The sequence below is a fragment of the Tachypleus tridentatus genome, chromosome 7 (genome assembly GCF_004210375.1).
Source record: "Tachypleus tridentatus isolate NWPU-2018 chromosome 7, ASM421037v1, whole genome shotgun sequence".
In the NCBI taxonomy this organism is placed as follows: Eukaryota; Metazoa; Arthropoda; class Merostomata; order Xiphosura; family Limulidae; genus Tachypleus; species Tachypleus tridentatus.
Genome location: NC_134831.1, coordinates 149299797 through 149320159, shown reverse-complemented (window position 1 = coordinate 149320159; position 20363 = coordinate 149299797). Strand labels below are relative to the sequence as shown.

General features: G+C 34.6%; 1 protein-coding gene across 3 annotated transcripts in view; it reads right to left on the bottom strand.

Moving 5' to 3' along the window:
* LOC143256885 (uncharacterized) overlaps window positions 1-20363 on the bottom strand; it is a 39748-nt gene that overhangs the window by 6562 nt on the left and 12823 nt on the right. For 2 of the 3 annotated variants that reach the window (XM_076514696.1, XM_076514697.1), the window contains exon 2: window positions 257-1030. In XM_076514696.1, coding sequence (XP_076370811.1) covers window positions 257-1030 — 774 coding nt within the window. The remainder of the gene's footprint in view (window positions 1-256; window positions 1031-20363) is intronic. The other variant, XM_076514699.1, reaches the window with a different exon arrangement.

The following is a 20363-nucleotide window of genomic DNA, read 5'->3' as shown; positions in this document are numbered from 1 at the left end:
CTTTTGCGAATTTTGAAAATATTTATATTATATTATGATATATTGATAGATTAACTATATATAAGCATATAGACGTGTGTCTACAAAATGTTGTATACCATACTGGATACAAGTAACAACCACTTCTTATCACCCTATTTTTTGAAAGTGCTTTGTATATAGTCACACACGACAATGTTTATGTGAATGCTATGGGATACTTGGAAAACCAGAAAGAATTATGAAGACAAGTCGTAAGTATGAGCTGGTTACTTACCAGTTACTGTGACTGGATCATCGCTTGACGTGAGGAATTCTGATGTCATAAACTGGGAAATTAATCGAGATTTGCCCACGTTCTCTTCACCAAGCAGTTTTACACTGTAACGATCGGATAGATTTGTCGTGCGAAGCTGTGAGTTAGAACCGACTGAGAATGTCCGATTTCGAATATCGTCAACGAAAATGGTAGCTTCACTGACATTTGACCTTGACCTGTACCGTACCAAGTCACCCAGATTCATCACGCCTTTTTGAGTGACACTGAAGTTGCGACAGCGGTAGCAGTCAATGACCTTGTCTTGTTCCATGGACCGGCTAAGTCGTTCAATGAGCTGGTTAGGGATAGCATTGGTCTGGCGTCTGAACTGTGTCCACGGATCTATGTCACATTCTACCCATGCAGATGATTTTCGACTTCGGGCAGGTGAAAATCCTGATTGGGTTATAATTCGAGACTGGCAAGGACCTCGGCGTTCTGTTCTTATGCCCCTTCCTTTCTTCAGGGCTATACGAGCTGGCTTTACCCTGTCTTTACTCGATCTCCTTGAAGACCTAGATGAAGTCGAAGCCAGTGCAGGTGACCGATAAAGTTGTCGGAAGTCAGGAACGCTGTGAGCGAAAGGACTTCGGCGATGTAGTTGAAAGGTGTTGTTCTGATGACATTTTGCTGGGCCAAGAGTCATGGTGATTGAACCACTGTCCTTAAACAGGTCTAGTTCTATACAAATAAAATCGGTTAACCAGTCTAAATTTTCTTGCAGGCTTGCACCTGAAAGAGGAAATACAACAGTAAAGTTATCACCACTGCCTTATATACAGAGGGAAACCTTCCGTGGAAGATAAACGATCGAAATTAGGTCGCGTGTTCTAAGGCTGAACAGCTATTGGTTTCTTTGTTGAAAACACTATCCAATCACATCAGTCGCGTCACGGGAATCGATATTTTGCCAGTTCTCACTTGCGTGGTATAGCGTAGACTGTACACTATACATCTCCTCAGGTGTCGAAAGCCAGATATGTAGTATAGGATTGACATAAATATCAAAATATCATAGAACACGTTAGTAATTCACATTCATCTTTACCAACCTTTTTGTGCAGTTCTTGTTTTCTTAATATCACACCGCTTAAGCCTTCTGGTTCCGAGCAGTCATTTATTATTTACCAGTAGTAAAGACTCTATTGTAGGTCACACACACCCTTTTAAATATTCTCTATGTTTCATGTATAAATTTCTATATCACAAATGATTTGTGGTTTCAATTTTTAGTAGGACTTTTCTCTCTATGGAACATATCTTGATATAATAATGAATTTAGAACATTTACAAATTTATTTACTGATTTCATAAGTTCATTTTACTCCTGTAGACTATTCTATACAACTACTCTTCTTATCGTGCATACATTATTTCAGTGAAAATATGGACTAAAATAATTCTTTTTCAGAAAACACTCACATCGGGCTACCATTTGTGTCCACCGCGAGAAATCGAACTCCTAATGTTAGCATTGTAATATTGCCGCTGTCCCGTCGAGAAACAACTAAAAATTAAATACGATTTTTTCTTTTATAAACTCCCAGTTAAAGAAATTTTGTTATTAATTTTACCAAAAAGTAGTTTAGTCAGTTAGAACATGATGTCCCTTAGTGGCACAGCGATTGGTCTGGAAGTTTGTAACGTTAAGGACTGTGTTTATGGCCCGGCATGTCCAAGCATGTTAAGGCGTGCGACTTATAATCTATAATCTAAGGGTCGCGGGTTCGCATCCCCGTCGCGCCAAACATGCTCGCCCTTTCAGCCGTGGGGGCGTTTTAATGTGACGGTCAATCCCACTATTCGTTGGTAAAAGAGTAGCCTAAGAGTTGGCGGTGGGTGGTGATGACTAGCTACCTTACCTCTAGTCTTGCACTGTTAAATTAGGGACGGCTAGCACAGATAGCCCTAGAGTAGCTTTGTGCGAAATTCAAAACAAACAAACAAACAAGGACTGTGTTTCGATAGCTTTGGTGTGCACTGCACAGTTGGTTCATAATGCAGCTTTGCGCTGTACTACAAACAAGTTGATCACTATTTTTCAGCAATACAATTTCCTTTCTATTTGCCCTAACAAATTTTCATTACGCCCATGGTTTATTTATTTTTAATTAACTGTTTTTTTCATGTAATTCATGCATTTTTCATGCAATCCAACTTAAGTTATGCACATGTTAAAATTCATCGTGAAACGGCTTTATTTGCGTGTTTTTTTTCTATGATTGACATACGTAATTTTTAGTACACGAGTATATATTTATTCAAATTTTATTAAGATTTCTGATTGATTTGTTTTAACTATAGTAACATTTGGTTAACTTTAATTGGTTAAACTTGCAAATGTATACGACTTTAAATAGAATATCTGACTTATGATTTGTTTATTTTTCTTTACAAAGAATTTAGTGTCCTCTGTTTATTACTCCTAGCTATAAGCACCTAAATACAGTTTGATATATTTGTTTTCAAATCACAAACCAAAACATTTAAAACACTAAAACAGTGTTTCTGTTTATGTATTTCACAGCGGTCTAAATACATTTGAGAAGCAAAACTATTAGTAAAAGGACAGAACTTTTCAATAATATCGAAGATAAAACACTGCTTTGAATACTCAATGTTCTAGAGTTTATAATATTATTCTGAGCTCTATAAATACCTTGGTACAGCAGAATATAACAGCGAGTTTGTAGAATTTTTAAATAATTATGCTCTCGAAAAAAAGACTTCACTCTATTGACAGCATTTCACGTGCCAGAATATTAATATTCACGTGATTGCTTCAAAAATTTAGCTAATTTAAAAGTAAAAAACCTACAACTATTGAATTGTTGAAGTAAGTAGTCTGCTAAGTTCTCTGTGTTGTTATTGACTGTTTAAATGTTTTTCTATGTGTTATAAACACAACAGTAAAAAGTTGCTTCTTCCTTTTTAAGAACTTTGGAACTTTAATGTGATTAATTGTTTGGAATTAAGCAAAAAATTACACAAGGAGCTATCTGGACTTTGCTCACCACAGGTATCAAAACCCAGTTTCAAGCAGTGCGAGTCCGCAGACATACTGTTGTGCCACTAGAGGAGCACTTATAAGTAAGTTAAGGTTTACACTTTTGCTTTTCTAAAATGTTTGCTTTCTTGATAACAAATGTTTATTCTTCAGTTAAAGTCTACTGACTCCTTTTTTTATCTTCAAAAGATGTATATTAAAGAAGTATTGCCATGAATATAAACTAAACGTTTGTGTCGTACATGAGTAATCCAGCTGAACATGTACGCAAGTTCTTCATTGGTGTTTTTACACTGTTTTTCAATTTACAAAATGTAGTTATAGAAGATATAGTTCAAGTACACTTCATATTTAACGATCATGTTCATTATAAAACGAACAATTGAAGATCTAATAATAGTGCACCCATCTTCTGGTTAAGAGCTGGTTTTCTTAGCTTATGGTATTGGAAGGTGAAATTCTTACTGAGCAGAATGGCAAACTTTCGTTTTTAAATGTTCATGTCTTAAATAACCACTACATGCTCACCACTGAAGTGTATTCTAATCCCAATTTCACAGGACTTTATTCACCTTTCGAAAACGTTTCACTCCTTCAGTTTTAAAGCTCTTATCAAAATGCTATTATATAGAGCTTTTAAGATTTCGGAAAAATCAAAACATTTTTGAAGGAGAAGTTGATAATGTTAAACAAATTATTAGAAGAAACTGAGTAAGAAACTGTTTCCCCTTGTCGTTCCTGAATATAAAAATTCATCCAAAAGCTAAACATTCCATGAGTAAGAAACTGTTTTCCTTTGTCGTTTCTGAATATAATAATTCATCCAAAAGCTAAACATTCCATGAGTAATAAAATGTTTCCCTTGTCGTTCCTGAATAGAATAATTAATCTTAAATATAAACATCCCATGAGTAAGAAACTGCTTTCCCTTGTCGTTCCTGAATAGAATAATTCATCCAAAAGATAAACATCCCATGAGTAAGAAACTGTTTCCCCTTATCGTTCCTAAATAGAATAATTCATCCAAAAGCTAAACATCCCATGAGTAGTAAAATGTTTCCCTTGTCGTTCCTGAATAGAATAATTCACCCCAAAGATAAACATCCCATGAGTAAGAAACTGTTTCTCCTTGTCGTTCTGGAATAGAATAATTCATCCAAAAGCTAAACATTCCATGAGTAGTAAAATGTTTCCCTTGTCGTTCCTGAATAGAATAACTTATCTAAAAGATAAACATCCCATGAGTAAGAAACTGTTTCTCCTTGTCGTTCTGGAATAGAATAATTCATCCAAAAGCTAAACATACCATGAGTAATAAAATGTTTCCTTTGTCGTTCCTGAATTGAATAATTAATCTTAAATATAAACATCCCATGAGTAAGAAACTGCTTTCCCTTGTCGTTCCTGAATAGAATAATTCATCCAAAAGATAAACATCCCATGAGTAAGAAACTGTTTCCCCTTGTCGTTCCTAAATAGAATAATTCATCCAAAAGCTAAACATCCCATGAGTAGTAAAATGTTTCTCTTGTCGTTCCTGAATAGAATAATTCACCCCAAAGATAAACATCCCATGAGTAAGAAACTGTTTCTCCTTGTCGTTCTGGAATAGAATAATTCATCCAAAAGCTAAACATACCATGAGTAATAAAATGTTTCCTTTGTCGTTCCTGAATAGAATAATTCATCCCAAAGATAAACATCCCATGAGTAAGAAACTGTTTCTCCTTGTCGTTCTGGAATAGAATAATTCATCCAAAAGCTAAACATCCCATGAGTAGTAAAATGTTTCCCTTGTCGTTCCTGTCGTTGCCTGAATAGAATAATTCATCCCAAAGATAAACATCCCATGAGTAAGAAACTGTTTCTCCTTGTCGTTCTGGAATAGAATAATTCATCCAAAAGCTAAACATACCATGAGTAGTAAAATGTTTCCCTTGTCGTTCCTGAATATAATAATTCATCCCAAAGATAAACATCCCATGAGTAAGAAACTGTTTCCCCTTGACGTTCTTGAATAGAATAATTCATCCAAAAGATAAACATCCCATGAGTAAGAAACTGTTTCCTCTTGTCGTTCCTGAATAGAATAATTCATCTGAAAGATAAACATCCCATCTATTGTTATGTTAGATATTCCGAAGCAAACTGTTACTTGAGTATACTTAGGCACTATTTCATGCACGATTAAGAAGAGAATGAGGAAATCATCGAACACACACACATATACATATATATCCACAAAGCCAGTTAGAATGTGTTTTAAAAGAGTCTATATTAAAATGGCTCTTCAAATTTAAAGACAGAAATATCTACCGAATAGCGATAGAATCAGATATGAATATGCTTAATAAACTATTAGAAGGCTTTGAATTTGAAGTCTAATAAGAGAACACAGCAACATTAGGAACTTCAACATCAGTTTATGTTGTGTCTTAGTCAGACATGTTCCACTTCATTTTCCTTTCCGAAGAAGAATTCTACCTTGGAAATTTAGAATCTTTTGTCGTCTCTTAACCTGAAGATGACTCCCCCTCAACCACCACTTCACATTCAACTGTAAAAATGTAAGGAAAAGAACGCAATATGAACTTTGATCAGAAAATGATGTACAGAGAAACATAACTCTTTGAATAAACTGTGTTGTAAATCATTGTTATATATTGGCTATTTACTTATATTGTTTTATGTTTTATACAAGTCTCAATCAAATACTTACAGATTTACTTTTTATATAGTGAATTGCATAAGTTTACGCATGCAGTTGTTAGTACATTACTTATTCCAGAAGCAGGATAGTATTTAGCATAGGCTTAGGAACATACAGGATGTTGCAGAAAAGAGTTATGTATATTTAACTATAAACACTTTAACAATCCAACCATCCATGCATCGATATATTAATTTGTACTGACTGTCAACTTTATTAGGACTTCACACATCTATAAAGCGCTCCATTTATTTCCGTATGCAAAATAGATTATCATGTGGTGCATCAGATGGTTGCATCAGTCCTATGAATGCCAAGATGTAAAATGTCGACGGACCGAGCTCTATATAATGGCTTCAGTCCTGTAAGTGTGCTAACGAACCGAAACTTCGATGGTTGCTGCAATCCTATAAATGCGAAGATGTAAGCCTACCAACCTGACTGATTAGTTGTAGTCAGTGACAGGAATATTTAGTCCTGATTGTTAAAACCTAGTAAGTTATAGTAACACTTAACTTCAGTAGTTAGTGCACAAACTTGGTATCACTTAGCCTTACTGGTCGATGTATAGTTTGTTATGGTAATGCTTAGCTTTAGTGGTTAATGATAGTCTTAATAATCATTAAGTATTTAGTCATAGCAACACTTAGCCTTAGAGATGCATCATAGTTCATAGCACTAATAGTTAGTGTATAAGTGATAATAGTAATGCTTAGGTGGTTAGTGCATAATGAGTCAAAATAATAACATTAGTGTACTGGTAGTCACAGTAACAAACATTCTTAATGGTCATTCATTAAGTTCATTGGTTAGTGTGTAATCAATTATAGTAACACTTAGTGTTAGTGATTAATGTATAGCATCGATATAAAAGTTATAAACCTGGAATTCAATCACATCTTATTCCATATCTGACACATCATAATTATAAAACAGCCACGTTGGATTAATTGTTTGTTTGTTTTTGAATTTCGCGCAAAGATATATGAGGGCTATGTGTGCTAACCGTCCCTAATTTAGCAGTGTAAGACTAGAGGGAAGGCAACTAGTCATCATCACCTACCGCCAACTCTTGGGCTATTATTTTACCAACGAATAAAGAGATTAAACATCGCATTATAACGCTCCTACGGCTGAAAGAGCGAGCATGTCTGGTGTGACGGGGATTCGAACCCGCGACCCTCAGATTACGAGCCGAACGCCTTAACCACTTGACCATGCCGGATGTACGTTGGATTAAATTGACACTATCTGAAAGCCAGCTATCTAGCCAAGACACCACTGGAAAAGTTGCAAGAATATTCGTAATTGATGAAAGTCACTTTATCAACGGTCCAGGAGCCTGATACTTGTTTCAACCACTATTTGTTTTGATGTCAGAATATAAAACAATTAAGAACTGATTTTATAATAATAATTTCCAACAAGTGTACTTGTTGTTCTAGATTGCATTTGTCAATAACTGGGACTTCATCTGAATTATCAGGACAGAAAATTTGTCGATAAATTGTAGTTTGGCTTTTCGTTAGATACAAAATATTTGAGTGAACACTAAACGTCTCCGGTGTTTCAACGGTACATCTATAGATATACAATACAATAATCACAGTTCGATTCCAAGCTTTAGCCCAATTTGACTTTGCGTTAAAACAAACACACACACTTTATGCAAAGTAAAGCATCTTGTATCCAAATCTGAAACTCTACCTTTAATAAGTTAATATATGTTGTCATCACTATGTTAAAGTCATATGTTCAATGGTAATAAATAATGAAATACTTTAGGAATAATTATGATTACTGCAGTTGTTTTATAAAGGTAATCAACACAGTTACTGTTTTATCATTAATATTATTTATGTGGTTTCTAGAAGCTAAGTGGCTATCCTTACACATTTAAGTGCACGTGACAGCGCTCGGATGCGACAGGTAGAGGATTACGTTAAAATTCTTGTCCTAAATCAAGCTTCATTTATTACAGAGCTAAAAAGACTAAATCAACTAAACATTTTTCCACATCAAAACTCAACTAAAGATTAGATGGTTGTTAATTAGAAAAATAGACTGGTTAATTTACACAATAACTATAACTGAAAATATACAAATTAAATATTAAAGTAGAGAGTTTTTTTGTTTGTTTGAGCACAAAGCTACGCAGTGGAATATCTGTGCTGAGTCCACCAAGGGTAGAATACCGCTGAAATATACACTGAGGTAAAATCAGTAAAACACAAGCAAATTTTTACTAAAGAAATGTTATAGCATCCCTGTATGACGACGTAGCATTACATTCATTTAAGTAATGTTATTTATTGTTATTATGCATATGAAAGGATTCATTTAAGTAATGTTACTTATTGTTATTATGTATATGAAAGGATTATTCCTCAAGTACTGAGTCTATAACCTGGCTTTTTCGCTCGTGTATCACACAACAAACATCAGTAGAAATAGTGTGGATGTATATTTTAGAATTACAAGTGAATTAAACCAATTGATAAATTGGACGTTGTGTAAAGCAGCATTCAGAAGAACATTCGAGGTCGTGTGAAAATAAAATAATTATTAAAAGCTAGAAAAGTGACACAATTTAAATATTACAGATATAACTTATTGGTTAAAATGCTGTAGTGACAGGTTTAAACGCGTAGTTGTGTTTGTTTATATATAAATACACATTGTATATATATATATTTCTTACTTTGCAGAAAGTGTGGCTTAAGCAACTGGTGTAACAAGGGTAAAGCTAATCGTCTAATTAAATGTAATACCATTTAATGGCAAATCTACAAAGTGTAGAGTGTGCATTAACAACAACAAAACAAAAACATTATGAAACAAGATCGGTTGCAAACTAAGGCAGGTAAAGAGTGTAACTTCATTGACGTAAGTTTTGAATATAGAAGTTATTCGCAGAATAGACTGCCAAACAGAAATTTAGAGAAATTTGATAGTAAATACAAACTGCTGTTCGCCAGATGTTAACTAAGACACTAAATGTTATGGTAAACATAACAACAATCTATTTTCATTTTATTAAAACTGTTTCACATGGGAGTAAGGAGGTGAATCGTATAACAACTATTTAAAAAAACAAAACGACTTGGACAACATAGTCAGTGTGTAATATCACGGATAAAAGCAAAAGTACTTACCACTCCAACTTTCAAATACTTATAGTAATGGATATTTAACTAGCAGGATGACCAGGTGGTTAAATCACGCGTGTCGTAATATGAGGGTCGCGAGTTCGAATCCCCGTCACACCAGACATGCTCACCCTTTCAACCGTGGGGGCGTTAAGATGTGTCGGTCAATCCCATTATTCCATGGTAAAAGAATAGTCCAAGAGTTGGCAGTGGATGGTGATGACTAGCTGACTTCCCTCTAGTCTTACACTGCTAAATTAGGGACGGCTAGCGCAGATAGCCCTCGTGTAGCTTTGCGCGAAATTAAAAAAACAACAACAAACAATTTAATAGCGATGCATCATTACTGTTGTTTATAAAAATAATTCATTATTTGTTAAGACAACCATTTATGTATCTAAATAAGTTGTATATTTTTTATTGCTTCTTAGGGTTTTACTTTATTTAATATTCCAGTTCTAGTAACCTTACCTGTGATCAATCTAATCTTTTTAAATTTAGTAAAACAAGTTTTCTTCTTTATTTTGTTAACTTGTATAACATATACAAACAAGCATTAACTGTTTTACTTTACTTTCTGTTCCTCCCTACTATCCACCTTACAGGCAATCAATGAAACGTCTTTGATACTAGGTCCGGCATGGCCAACCGTGTTAAGGCGTTCGACTCGTAATCCGTGGGCTGCGGGTTCGAATCCCGGTCGCACCAAACATGCTCGCCCTTTCAGCCGTGAGGGAGTTATAATTATACGGTCAATCCCACTATTCGTTGGTAAAAGAGTAGCCCAAGAGTTGGCGGTGGGTGGTGTTGACTAGCTGCCTTTCCTCTAGTCTTGCACTGCTAACTTAGGGACGGCTAGCGCAGATAGCCCTCGAGTAGTTTTGCGTGAAATTCAAAACAAAGCAAACAATCTGTGATGCTAAACTAATTAATTAACATTCTCAGGACTGAGAAGCTGATTACCACTGGTAGCTCGTTGTTGTTTGAAAGACTTGCATATACCGGTTTCATGCTGCAGTAGTTTAAATTTGTTATATTTTATCGTTTCATCGTTACTAAAACAATATATATATATATTTATTCAGATGTTGTTTCAAACTTTTCATATATGTGTTCTACCGTTACCTGATTTCCTTATAAATAAGACGTAAACAGTAATGCATTAACATTCGCTTCAAGTTAAAATTACATGTCACAATACCATTTATTTGAGCTTGTACTTGCTTGACTATATTTCACTATTATATTCTGCTAGAGAACCTGCTCAGTTGGATGGAAAGTAAAGATTTGCAAAAGTCAGTATGAACTAAGAAATTGTCTCGTTTGTTTGTAGATAACAGGAACGGTCACTAACGAAGGCGATCTAAAACTGTGGAACGATGCACTCGGACTGACCTGTTTCTTTGTTTGTTTGTTTTTAATTTCGTACAAAACTACACAAGAACTATCTGCGCTAGCCGTTCCTAATTTAACAGTCTAAGGTTAGAGGGAAGGCAGCTAGTCATCACAACTCACCGTCAACTTTTGGACTACTCTCTTACCTCCGAATAGTGGGATTGATCGTTACATTATAACACCTTCACGGCTGAAAGGGCGAGCATAGGTGGTGCGACGGGTATTCGAACCCACAACCCTCAGATTACGAGTCGAGTGCTTTAACCACCTGGCCATGCCAGGACAGGACTGATCTGACGTATTTCTTTAACCTTTGGTCAACTAAATATTTTTCCTTTACTCCAAGAATGAAATTTTTCGAGCTTTAGTGCAAAGTAAGCCAATATGAAGGTTTATCCCCAACATATTTTACTGCATGTAATAAATATTTTTTGGTTTTAAACTAACACCTTCTTTTTGCTTTCAGTTTGTTCAAATCATCCTCTTAAATTACCTCTTTGATGCCATAATCAGTAATTGTTTTGCAAAGTAGTTTTTAATGAGCTTTTTTCATCCTGTTTGACTATCTAGTTACTATACTATTTGTAATTTGTACACATGAAATGGCACTTTCTGAAACCATATAAAACTTATAGTGAAAGTGAAGAAACTGAAATCTAGCTAAAGCAAAACGTGATTTGAGAGTGCAGCAAGTTCTAATGCTCTCTTTTAGACCAAGGATTTTATTTCAGCGATGGAAAAGGCAACGTTGATGTTGTTGACTGATTTAATCTCTACCAGTTACCTCCTAACTGTAGGAGGAGGATGGGTCACAAAGCTGCTGACCAGATTCGCTTCCCGAGACCAACGAGATTAGTTTAGATATGAACAATTCACTGGTAAGGTAAACTTATTACTTACAAAGAGATGAGAAGTGTCATGGACAGTATAGTACCATGATGAAACAAAATTATTTTGTTTCAAGTGATGTTACATGAAGATATTCCTCATTCTGAATTGATAGAATGAAAGGAAGACAGCTAGTCAACGACGCCAACCGCCGACTCATAGGTTATTTATAATTATTTTTGTTAAGTGTGGTTTAGCTTTCTTTGGTATACTTTATCGTTAATAAACCCGAGTACACAAGCTGACTTGTGTACGTATATTTCGAAAATTATTTAACTAATTTCATTTGCAGGGATGACCAGGTGGTTTGGGCGCTCGACTAGTACTCTAAAGAGCACGAGTTTGAATCCCTGTTACTCCAAATATGTTCGTACCTTAGGGCATTATAATGTTTTGACAAATCCTACAATTCGTTGGTAAAAGAGTATCCTAAGAGTTGACGATAATTAGCTGCTTTCCATCTTGTCTTACATTGTTAAATTAGAGACGGTTAGAGCAAATTTCGTGTGTAGCTTTGGGAGAAATTAAAAAACATATACAATTTCATTTCTTTGATTATTTTTTTTAAACAAACCATCAGATTAACCAGCTACTAAGAGTTATGGTTTAGAAGATGTATAACTATCGTTAGAATAAATTAATAACACCTTCCAGTACACTTATATAATTCACTTTACTTTCCGATGAGACTTGTTAAATAGTATTACTAAATAGTGAGGGAATAAAGAGTAGCATTACTAAAGTTGCACAAGCCAACAAGCTACTCATTATTTAGTGTTGCGGCCCGGCATGGCCAAGCGTGTTAAGGCGTTCGACTCGTAATCCGAAGGTCGCGGGTTCGAATCCCGGTCGCAACAAACATGCTCGTCATTTCAGCCGTGGGGCGTTATAATGTTCCGATCAATCCCACTATTCGTTGGTAAAAGAGTAGCCCAAGAGTTTGCGGTGGGTGGTGATGACTACCTGCCTTCCCTCTAGTCTTACACTGCTAAATTAGGGACGGCTAGCGCAGACAGCCCTCGAGTAGCTTTGCGTGAAATTCACTTGGCCATGCCAGGTCATATTTAATTACGAAATAAAACATTGAATAAAGAATGCATCCTTGCGAAACGATAATAAATTCGGTTTTAACTAAAGAATACTTCAAACTAAGGAAGAAAAAAGTTTATCAACCTTGTTATGTAAGATTCTCATTAAATGTGTTTTCAAACTCCTTGTACCATGTTTTTCCTAGAAGGATTTAGCAGGAAATAAAGACTTAAATGAACATTCACCTGGTGTTGTTTTTAGGTTCGTTCACACGATTAATCGGTTAGGAAACTTGTATGCTACACAGAACCGGCATTTCTAAGCACTGCTCTCTCGTTCCTTCCTAGGTTCGTTAGACCTCTGAATAGTTTACTAATGTAATGTCAGTGATCTTTGAAATATGACCGGATAAATCTTTGTTTACGTCAGATATTTTAATCTGCAAACATTTCAAAGGTACAGTTGGTTTGTATAGACGATTTAAACTATTTCACATAATGCTAGCAAATACTACTTAATACATCGATATGTATGTGTATATATATATATATATATGCCTCCATCTCTTCTAGGTTCGTTGTACTTCTAAACAGCTTACTAATGTAATGCCAGTGAACTTTAAAGACGCCGGATGAATCTTAGTTTACGCCAGATATTTTAATCTGTAAACAGTTCAAAGCTAAATTTTGGCTGAAAAAAAGAATTTTGATTAATTTACATTATGCAAATAAATGATACCTAACTTATTTTAATATATTTATTCAGATCTTTTGTGCTCTTTTTTTGGAGTTCAGCAGTAAGTTTAATGGACTATAACAATAAAATACCAGGTTTGATTCTTGCAGTGTATACATTAAAAACAGCCTACTGTACAACTATGTACTTTACAATAACAACAAAAAACTCAATAAACAGGACTATTTGTTTAATAATACATGAACCCTGAATAGTACAATGTTGGTAATGATTTGATAGTTACTTACTTACACATGTAACACACGCACACATATATATAATACCTATACACTATAAGCTATTAAATTAGTTGTTTACATATAATAAAACGAATAAACAAGGTTCGATATAATAAAACTGACACATTTATTTTTTTAAACTTGTTTCTGTTTGTTTGTTTCAAGCTAAGCGCAAAGCTACACAACTGGCTAGTTGTATTGAAACCCGGCTTCTACTCTTGTAAGGCTGCAGACATACTACTGTGCTATTTGGGAATATTTCTGAGGATTCATACAGAATTATACTTATCTACGAAGTAACTCATTACCTAGGTTTTAGCGATCTAAATGTTATTATTAAACCTCGAGATATATGAATGATCCCCCTGTTGGCTCAGCAGCAAGTCTAAGAATTTTTAGCACTAAAAATCCGACATCGATACTCGGCAATATTAACTGCCAAAACTGACCCTTTTAAAAAACTGGTCATATGCAATAGTTTAAAGAACCTCCATGGTGATTACGAGCTACCACCAGTACCTACATCGAGAATTTCTTTATCATCATAAGGGAAGTTTTCTGTTTATTACTACCGGAGTTTCGGGTTACCCGTTTCTTCCGTTTTAACATCACTAAAGCGAAGTGCCTGATCTTCGGTTGATAATGTGTCAAGATCTAATTTTCCTCTGTGCTAATGATCAGATTATATTGATTAATTCCGGAGGATATCGGGTGAAAAAAATGTATTTTACGTGATTAATATAAATGTATATCTGAACAATGATATGATCTCCGTTAGCCAATCATAAATTTAAAAATCAGTGTATTGGCCTATTCGGTATTATCTGGAAGTATTTTATGTCATTGTATAACCTGAGTCATTTCAGTCACACAATTTAAACAACTTAAGATAGAATCTCTTTCTCGAATTATTGTAAGCAGTTATAAATACAATATTTATTAAAACTTTTTTAGAAATATATAGCACACTCTTGGAGATAGGGAGGGAAAGAATTTGGGACTGGCATGGTTTGGTGTTTACAGAGTTCGGCTACATTGTGCTACGTATTGTGGAATTTAAAGAAGTCGCTGATCATGTTCGTGGAGATGTTTTATAATATGACGTTCGGTCACAGTATTCATTTGTCTAGTGGTTAGTGTGCTGGACAGTGAATTAACGGGCCTATCTTTTACGCACGTGTTACTATGATTAAAAAAAAAATATTTCTGTCATTTGGAGTTCTAGAGTCGTTATAAGAATAACGGTCAACTCTTACTATCTGGTCAGATAACAATACATCAGAATTTGATAGTGCGCGTTATTGGCTAGTTGTGTTCCATCAAGTCTATCCCTTCCAAATCAGGGACGGTTAGAGTAAAGAACAGTCGAAGATCTTTGTACCAAGTACATTTATGTCATCTGTGTTTTTCTTATAACAAAACCACATCGGGTTATCTGCTGTATTAACCGAGGGGAATCGAACCCCCGATTTTAGCGTTGTAACTTCGTAGACTTACCCATGTCCCTGCGGGGGACTAAACATATAACTAATTGGAGTAAATTATTCGTGAGTGTAATATTGCAGTATCTACTAAAGAAGAGAACACCCTTCTATAAACGAATCCACAATGCCCCAATTTTTCACGATTATCACCTGCAGTTTTTCTTACATTTTTTGTATATATTAGTTTACGTCATAAAAGTACTTAGTTTTAAGACATCAAAAACACTTATTAAATATTTTAGTTCATCATTCTTTCAACTCCCACCGCTGCCATTCTTTCTTTATTGGGCTGGGCATGGCCCGGTAGTTAAGGCACTTGACTCGTAATCCGAGGGTCGCGGGTTTGAGTCCCCGTCACACCAAACATGCTCACCCTTTCAGCCGTGGGGGCGTTGTAATATGACGGTCAATTCCACTATGTAAAAGAGTATCCCAAGAGTTGGCGGTGGGTGGTGATGACTAGCTGCCTTCCCTCAAGTTTTAAACTGCTAAATTAGGGACGGCTAGCGCAGATAGAACTCGTATAGTTTTGCGCGAATTTCAAACACAAACAAACAATCTTTCAACTCTAAAATAAGTATTAGTTATGCTTTTCTGTTGCATAAATTTGACGGGGTAAAACCGTAAAATACTTCTCTGTTGGTTAAAAACTAATTACTTCTTAATATGCAAAAGAGAATCCTCAACAGCCGCGTCACTAGAAGTTACTTTAGACAGAATTAGAGTAAATTAATCTTCCCCCACCCCTTTCATAAGCTAATTTTTTGTGTGCCAACAATATCAAGTCGTGAGTAGCGCTTGTACCCGACTGAGTTTTATTACTCATCAATATCTCAACCAGCCCACCCTAAAACTGAAATTCTCTTAAGCAAGATTAGGCTATTTTAAATTATGAGATTTTGTACGAGATGAAATACACTAATCAAAATGGTTTGATCTCCTGAGTCCAAAACCGTAATTAGATCTGAAATTGCTCAAAGGATGAGTGAACCATGAGCTAAATGTTTGTGCTTGAAAGAAAAAAACAGAGTCGTTTCATCAGCCGCTGACTAAAGACAAGTATCATTACTGACGTTTCCAAAGAATTTAACTCTAAATAGAACAAGAAAACACCGCTGTGCAATCGTTGAAAGTAAATTGCATAGTTAACTTTAAAAATAATAAAAATCAACATGAATAACTATTGTGGCCAACCAAACGAAGGCTGATAACTAGGTGATCGTTTAATCATGCCTTTTAACCTGATATTTTTTTTATAAAATGGCATTTTTATCATAATGATATTTAGCGTAACCTCTCAAGAAACTGCTATGGAACAAACTTTCCACAAATCACTCAAAATTAGCAATGTGATAATTTGAAATACTACTTTATCATCTTTTCTCAAAATAATTTCACATTGCACTATATTCTTCATTTAGAAGCATCACAGAAAAGATATATGGATGATTATTTGTAATTCATAAAATTTGTAACAGTAACTATGGTTTTGTTGTTTTGAATTAAGCACAAAGCTACACAATGGGCTCTCTGTGCTCTGCCCACCACGGGTATCGAAAGCCGATTTTTAGCGTTGTAAGTCCACAAACATACCGCTGAGCCACTGGGGGGCAGTAACTATGGATTAGAAATATTTAGGAAAGTTTTAAACAGTATAAATAAAAATTGTTCACGTCTGAGATGAGTGAGAAGAACTTAACCTTTTCGGATGTTGTGTGTTTTGAATTTCGAGCAAAGCTACACGAGGGCTATCTGCGCTAGCTGTTCTTAAGTTATCAATGAGAGACCAGAAAACCTTATTAGCGTTATGTAAACCACTAATCAATGAGCTTTATTTACACGTCTACCGGAAAACTAAACCTGAACTAGAAGTCTAACGGAAAACACAACCAAAATTACGTAAAATTACATATGTTGATAACATTTGATACAAATAAATTATCTTTCAACCTATGTGTTTTCCTAAAAAGTCTTGAATAATAACTGACAATAAGAATTGTCTGCCAAATGATACAGTATGCAGGAATCTAGTCCCCTATCCAAAGTAACAAAACATTAAATATGAAACTGTTTAGGATTTTAAACTTGGTGAAGTACAAGAATAACTTGCATTTTACTCAAATAGTTAGTGATTTTTATCAAGAATAACAATGGTACAGGCTTTGTTGAGTCGTGTAATATGAGTATTTTTATTTAGCGACGATTTTTTAAGGCTCAAATTTCTTTAAGGCTTAGAGTTAGGATGTATCTTAGTATCCAAATCATCAGTAGAAACAGCAAAAATGTATTGTTCCTTTTTTAACGAAGTAATCACGGGATTCATCAGGATTTCCTTCCTCGTGCACAGGAAGGTAGGTTCTATACAGCATTTCTCAAAGGTAATAAACATTAACAAAGTTCACCGCGTAGTGTGGATGTTAAGACTTAGCTAGGGCAGACTTACACTAATTATCCGTGTTAACAATCAAATCTTCAGTATCAAAACAAGCAGGAAAGTTATTAGTCAGTCTGCTCAACTTCAAGGTTTCGATATGGTCAATTCGGGCAATTTTTCTATCTTTGCCTTGGCTCCACTTGTTTATACAAAAATCGAAAGATACCTGAGAGAACGTAGAAAAAATATTATATCTAGTAATGCGGCACGTATTAATTTTCTAGGGATAAGTGTTGTTATTTAGCACAACTGATAAAACAAGTGCCATATACATTTGTAGAGGCTATTATATTTCACAGGTAACAAAACCTGAATTTCATGAAGTACATTAAGATGCGTTTTGTGGGTCTTTAAATAAATTTATGCTCCGTTTTGGCATTCACTAAATAGAAATAATTATTTTGGGCGTTCACTTATAAACTTATCTTATGTTTAACAGATCATTGCATATACTCCATATCTAATCAATTCCTTTTTAAGACCTATTATATTTGTCTTGTATTTTATGGTTCATTTTATTCTACAGCGTATGTCTTTGAAGTTTCATTATGGTTATGTCCCGCTATGTGGGTTCACTGTGTAAGCTTTTCATTCGTTTCTATTTACTTTAAAGAGTTATAATTAATCCATGTTTGTAATTTCCAACATTCACCTAACATGTTCTATCCACCTATACACAATTAAGTTGCATTATTTTAACAATACCATAGCATTCAGTTCATATTCATAAGTTTCGATCCGCTTTGTATACGTTTATGTCTCATTTCGTTTTAGGGATCAATGTACTCTATGCCATGTTAAGATTTGGGGATTGCAAAGATTTAAAAACGATCCTCAAATTCAAATTCCCTGTGTTCACATAGATATGAGTACGACTAAAGACAAAGTGATGAATGAAACTTTCCGTGACACCTTGTGATTGTCCAAGACAAAATACGGGTATTGTTCTATTGTATTACCTTTTCACTTGTTAAAGCCACATTATCTAAACTGCAGTTTATTTTTAAACTACTAGTTTTCACTCTTTGATACTATTTGCAGTCTAAGCCTTTGTCCTTATACTACATGAAACGTAAAACGTATATGGCTATTTACTTGTAAATATCAGACTACTTTTACAAATAAATCAGTCGAATGAACTATGTAAATTATTTTGATTTAGCACAAAGCTATATAATAAGCTAACTGCGTTCGATCCACCCAAGTGACTCAGAAGAAAATCTGAAACATTATAAAACTAAAAAATTGGGTTTCGATACCGATGATGCGCACATAGCCTTTTGTGTAACTTTGTGCTTAACAACAAATAAATAAATGCACCGTGGGGAATCGTACCGTAAACTTACCACTGACCCACCAGAAATGAAAATACAACAATATATACATCGGTACAGCTAAACGTTCATGTTAATAGCGTGTAATTGCGAAATTAAGTTTCAGCGAAAAATAAAGTAACATTAAAATTTATATCACGATGTTGTTGTTTTTTTAAATAGCATAGCAACAATTGGTTTGGTTTGTTTGAAATTTTGCGCAAAGCTACACGAGGGCTATCTGCAATAGCTGTCCCTAATTTAGCATGTAAGACTAGAAGGAAAGCAGCCAGTCATCACCACCCACCGCCAATGTTTGGGCTACTCTTTTATATAGTGAGATTGACAGTCATATTATAACGGTACCACGGCGAGTATGTTTGGCAACAGTATTCTACATAAAGGCACGTGGAAAATAATTATTCTATAGATCTTTTCTTTCTTTCAGTGTTGTACATGTATGTTTATAACGACTTAAATTTTAAATGTTAAAAGAGCCCCCAAAATGGATGGGCTACTTGAATAACTCTGTTTATATAGGATCAAACTAAATCAGGTTTATAATTGATTGCCTAGAAATAGAAAGAAAAACAAAAGTCCAATTATTTGTTACTTTACCAAAAGGTTCAGCAATGAGAATTTGAGCTAGTAAACGAAGCCCTAAGGAAGAAAAACCTTATTACTGAACCTTTTGGTAACAAATAATTGGACCTTTTTTCTTTATTTTTTGAACTTACTTTGTTTACGAACCATGAAGTAATGCGCGTTTTGACGTCGATGTGAAATAGCGTTATGACAATCAATTGCCTTTTGCGGCCGAGTTTTAATGACATTGTAACAAGTAAGTATATTTTCTAGTTGACGTTTAATAACGCGATTACAAGATAGTCTCTCTTGAACTATTAAAAAGTTGAATAATGAATAATACTCAAGATTACATCAAAAAAGCATTTTTTACCTCATGTCAGCGCCCTTGAGGAAGGTTTCCGTTACATGTTTAGTCTGTTGATAATCGGAACACGTTTTCCTGACATGTATTAGATAAGAATGTTGTTCTAAGGTAAATTGACTCTTATTTTGCACAATGACCGGGCACACACATTCTTCTGTGTAAACAAGTCCAGCTTACCAAATAGTGCTTACACAGAACAACAAACTTCAATCTCATTTGGTTCGAGATGTTGTGTAGTTGTTTACGTACCATTCTTTTACCTCAAATTAATTTTATAAAATAATATTTTCTTTTTCTTTCCTGTACACAAATATTTGTTTATATATAGTTTAACTCAGATTTTTAATAAATATGGGAATGCATCTGTTTATTAGGCTGTAATGCCTAAATGGTAGTATTCTCGTTTCGAAAGCTAGGGATATTTTCCATTAAAATCCATTATATTAAAATCCGTAACTGCATAACAATTATTGATCATATAATTTATTCGTGAAGCTATATTTCACTTAATACAGTTTATACACCCAGAAAGGCTTAGTAGCGTTCATATTACAAAATCCTCTTGGGAGGGTTAATATTTCTACACTCTTCTAACTGGATTAGCTTTTCAATACGTGTGTAAATGGGGTTTTGATTACACTGCACAACAATTTTTTTGAAAAGTTTTTGCTGATTGTGACAGGTACCTGTGGATATGTACAAATATAGTTTTGGTTTTGCTTCATCACGT